The sequence below is a fragment of the Nicotiana sylvestris genome, chromosome 3 (assembly GCF_000393655.2).
Source record: "Nicotiana sylvestris chromosome 3, ASM39365v2, whole genome shotgun sequence".
NCBI classification, from domain to species: Eukaryota; Viridiplantae; Streptophyta; class Magnoliopsida; order Solanales; family Solanaceae; genus Nicotiana; species Nicotiana sylvestris.
Genome location: NC_091059.1, coordinates 26,449,785 through 26,454,631, shown reverse-complemented (window position 1 = coordinate 26,454,631; position 4,847 = coordinate 26,449,785). Strand labels below are relative to the sequence as shown.

The following is a 4,847-nucleotide window of genomic DNA, read 5'->3' as shown; positions in this document are numbered from 1 at the left end:
AGGATACGCGAATGTGCAAGCGAGCACTGCGAAATACAAGAGTCAAACCAGAAGCTAATTGAGGAATGGAAGAACATGGTTGTCAGTGCCAACAAGCGACTGGGATACTTGGAGCGAGGCGTAGTGGAGTTGGAGAGAAAGTTTCTCAAGAGGGTCGAAGATTGCCAAAATGTTGAAGGAGCCGAAGGCGGACACCTAGACAGGGCCTACCTATTGCTGGGACTTCGCGAGTTGGGAAATCTGTTCGACGGAGCCAGGGATGCTGAATCTGGGGAGGGTCCTTCTGGGACCAAGTAGATAGGAGTCTTTCTTTTCACTTTATGTAATAAGGCCGATGGCCATTAGTGACTTTCATTTCCTGTTTATTTAAGTGTTTGTTTGGGATTCATCTATTTTATCAATAAAATGAGGCATTTAGCATTCTAAGTTCTCCAAATCAATTTGTCGCTAGGCCTACCTCGGGCACAACGAGGCTCCCAAATTAGGACACGCTTTATATTCATGCACTATGTGTTTAAATATTATCATACTTTTTATAACCTCACTAACTTGGTTACCTTTTTGTTTAGTTATTCCCCTCCCCAAAGGTTAGTTCGTGCACTCTGGCAACATCAGTCTATTCCACAAGATCCAAGGGCCCTCCACCCACTCCTCCTCTAAGACCTGTTAAGAACAAGAACAAGGGCAAAATGGAAGATTTGAACGTCAGAAAAGATATCACAACATCAGAAGCCATTGATGGCCATGGTATTTGGGTTCCCAATGAAAATGTGTCGCAACTCGAGCAGAAATTGTTGAAGTTTCAAGAAGATCTTGATCAGGTTCAAAATCTGGCCAACCTGTCCTTTTCCCTCAGCACCCCAAACACCATCATCCCCAACGGACAAAATCCCACACCTCCACAAAAGCAACCAAATCATCCCACTATTCCAACAATGAACCAATGCAACACTTGCCACACTCCAAACAACCATCCATTACTCTTCCCTGAACCACAAAATTTCGCAAATGACCATTTTCACACCCACAATAATCCCATTTACGTAGAGATCGTGCCCCTCTCCACCCAACCTATATCTTGCACCCCTGAGCCTGAGGAGAAGGATTTACTCATCAGGAATTTGGCTGAAGAGCTTAAGAAATTGACTAGCCGAATCCAAGGCGTCGAGGGAAGTAAAGGTATTGAAGGGTTAAACTATGAAGATCTCTGCATACAACCAGATGTTGAACTGCTAGAGGGGTACAAACCTCACAAGTTCGAGATGTTTGACGGTACAGGTGATCCAAGGGTCCATCTGAGAACATACTACGACAAGCTGGTCGGAGTAGGAAAAGACGAAAGGATCTGCATGAAATTATTCATGAGGAGTCTGAAGGGAGATGCACTATCCTGGTACATCAGCCAGGATCCTAAAAAGTGGTCAAATTGGGTAGGTATGGCCTCTAATTTCATGGACAGATTCAGATTTAACACAGAAAATGTGCCGGATGTATTCTACATTCAGAATCTAAAGAAGAAGCCTACAGAAACATTTCGCGAGTATGTTACTCACTGGAGGTCGAAAGCTGTTAAGGTCAGACCTGCCTTAGAGGAGGAACAGATGAACAAATTCTTTGTCCGGGCTCAGGACCCACAGTATTATGAACGGCTAATGTTGATTAAAAATCATAAGTTTTCCGACATCATCAAGCTGGGGGAACGAACTGAAGAAGGTATCAAAAGTGGCATGGTTACAAACTTTGAGGCCTTACAAGCCACAAATAAGGCCTTGCAGTCTGGTGGTATGTCTAAGAAGAAAGACGTAGGGGTTGTGATGGTTGCACAAAGGACCAAATCCCCTCTCAAATAACAAACCTACCCAATATCTCCACTCACATATCAGTCAGTCCCAAATTACCAAGCACCCTCCTACCAAGCCCCAACACCAACTTATCATTCACCTCCACCTCCCACATATCAGCCTACCTCGCCCAGATATAACCAACCTGCACACATATACCAAGCCTACAATGCCCAACCATCTCATTACCAATCACCCCCACACGCCAAAACTTTCCTAGGCCCCGACCTAATTTTGATTAGAGACCCCCAAAACAATACACAGCCATTGCCGAGCCCATTGATCAGCTATATGAAAGACTTAAAACTACCAGTTATGTCACCCCCATCCCTATTTCAACCCCTGAGAACCCTTCTCAGTGGGTTAACCCGAACAAATCTTGTGCATATCATTCTGGCATGAAGGGACACACCATCGACGAATGTCGTTCTTTAAAGGACAAGATACAGTCTTAATTGATAACAAAGTCATTGGAGCAAAGGAGGCCATTCCGAATGTTCGGAACAACCCCTTACCAGATCACAAGCGTGGGGGTTTTCACATGATTGAAATAGAAGATGATTGGGATCCCGAGGGATCCATCGGGTTGATCGCAGAAGGCAATAATCCAAAGAAGCCAGCAGTTACTCTTAACCCCATCATGGTTCAGATTCAACCATCTGAGGTCACTGAGGTAGACGTGTTTATCCCGCTTGAGTTTGAGGCAGCACCATCAGCCAAAGCACCGACACCGTTCGAGGTTACAATTTTATCACCCAAGGAACATGTCCCATTTGAAGTAAAGGTAGCCGTACCAATTCCAGTGGTGATGACCACCATGCCGTCATTCCATACAAAAGCTATTACTTGGGATTATACGGCCGAGGCTAGGAGGAAAGGCAAAGTCAGGTTCGAAGAGACTACTGCAGCACATGGTATGACAAGGACTAGAAGAGTCTATACCCCAGAACACTTAGCTGAGTCTAGTAAACAAGCTTCCAACTGGTCACTCATCATTGAAATGGGGCCGGATGACCTTTGGAGGAAGATACAGGCTAAGGAGTAATCAGTCATTGACCAACTAAACAAAACACCAGCGCAGATATCTATCCTTCCATTGCTGCAGAACTCCAAGGCACACAAAAATGCCCTGTTGAAAGTACTGAGTGAGGCATACGTGCCAAATAACATCACTGGTGGAGAAATGGTCAATATGATGGGACAAGTCTTAGAAAGCCATAAAATCACCTTCTTTGAGGACGAGCTGTTGCCTGAAGGATTGGGTCACAAAAAGCATTGCATATCACCGTGCAATGTGAAGACTATTTTATCACTAGGATCCTGATTGATGGGGGTTCTAGCCTCAATATATGTCCATTTATAACACTCAAGAAGCTGGGTAAAAGACTGCACGAGATAAAATATAGAGCTATCAATGTAAAAGCTTTTGATGGGTCTCAGAGGTCCACCATCGGTGAGATTAGCTTGTGTCTGCAGATGGGACCGACTTGGTTAGAGGTTGACTTTCAAGTGATAGATGTACCACCATCTTACAACCTATTGTTAGGATGCCCTTGGATTCATTCTGCGGGGGATGTGGCTTCGACATTGCATTAGGCCGTGAAATTTGAATGGAATCACCAGGAAGTGATCATTCACGGTGATAGCAGTAATCCTATATGCAGTCGTCAGACCATTCCGGCAATAGGGGGAAGAAGAAAGTTAGGTAGAGAGACCTACCACCATATCGAGCGAGTCAATACTGTAGACAAAGATAAATGGTGGGACAACAAGATCGAGAGTATATTGAATTGGAGTGGGTACGAGCCTGGCAAGGGACTCAGCAAGAACCTCCAAGGGATTGCTAAACCCATAAAGCTCAAGAAGCACGGCACTACTTTTGGTCTGGGATATGAGTACACTTGGAAAGAGTTTAACAATTGGTCGCCACCATGGTGCAGTCCTTACTATCCACTGGAACAGCCAATACCACCTTTGGAGCAGACTTTCCAATAGGCTGACATTGTTTATGGGACAGATGAAGAAGAATCACTTGCTGCAGTGAAGAATTTGTTCTTAGAAGACGATGACATGGATTGCTGTGTTGTTTTCGAGGAGGAGGGGGAGGAAGGTCCTTCCATACAAGCTGTGAGTATAGGAGCATACCTCAATAATTGGACCATCAGGACTACCAGAGCCCGGCGAGCCTCAGGGTAGCAAGGCTAAACAAGCATCATGCACTATTTTATTTTTATTAGATGATTTTTCTTTTTGCGTTTTTATTTCCTGCAATAAGATCTTCAATGTTCAAAATAATTATGGAATTTATCAAAGCATTTCGATTTCTTCTTATGAATCAAAACTCATTATCATTTTTCTCTCATTACTTTACTTATACAGTATTACTATTACTTATCTTGATGAACTAATGACTGTGACATAGAATGAGACAATGCAACAAATAGACATTGACTCAGAAGAAGATGACATACCAGAGGAGATTGTTAAAGAAGTTGAGAACTTTGAAAATTGACCCAAGTCCAACCTGGACGAGACAGAAATTGTTAACCTGGGAGATGTAGAAAATGTCAGGAAACTTGAATCAGCGTTCACTTGTTGCCATCAGAAAAGAAGGAATATACAGAATTTCTAAGAGAATATGAGGACATATTCGCTTGGTCGTATGATGACATGACTGGTCTAAGTACTTCTATTGTGGCCCATAAACTGCCAACTGATCCGACATGCCCGCCGGTAAAGCAGAAGCTCAGGAAGTTCAAGCCAGATATGAGTTTGAAAATCAAAGAAGAAGTCACTAAGCAAGTCAAAGCTAAGGTCCTCAGGGTAGTTGAGTACCCGACATGGTTAGCCAACATCGTGCTAGTGCCAAAGAAGTACGGGAAGGTAAGAGTCTGTGTTGACTACCGGGATCTCAACCGGGCCAGTCCGAAAGACAACTTCCCCTTGCCAAATATACACATCTTAATCGATAATTGCGCCAAGCACGAGTTATAGTCATTCATTGAT

The 4,847-nt window shown here is 43.7% G+C and overlaps 1 protein-coding gene across 1 annotated transcript; it reads left to right on the top strand.

Annotated features, from left to right (window-relative positions):
- Positions 1–689: 689 nt before the first annotated feature.
- LOC138887162 (uncharacterized) lies at positions 690–1,850 on the top strand. The gene has a single exon (XM_070168878.1). It carries the CDS (start codon positions 690–692, stop codon positions 1,848–1,850), a length of 1,161 nt encoding a protein of 386 aa, XP_070024979.1.
- Positions 1,851–4,847: the final 2,997 nt, after the last annotated feature.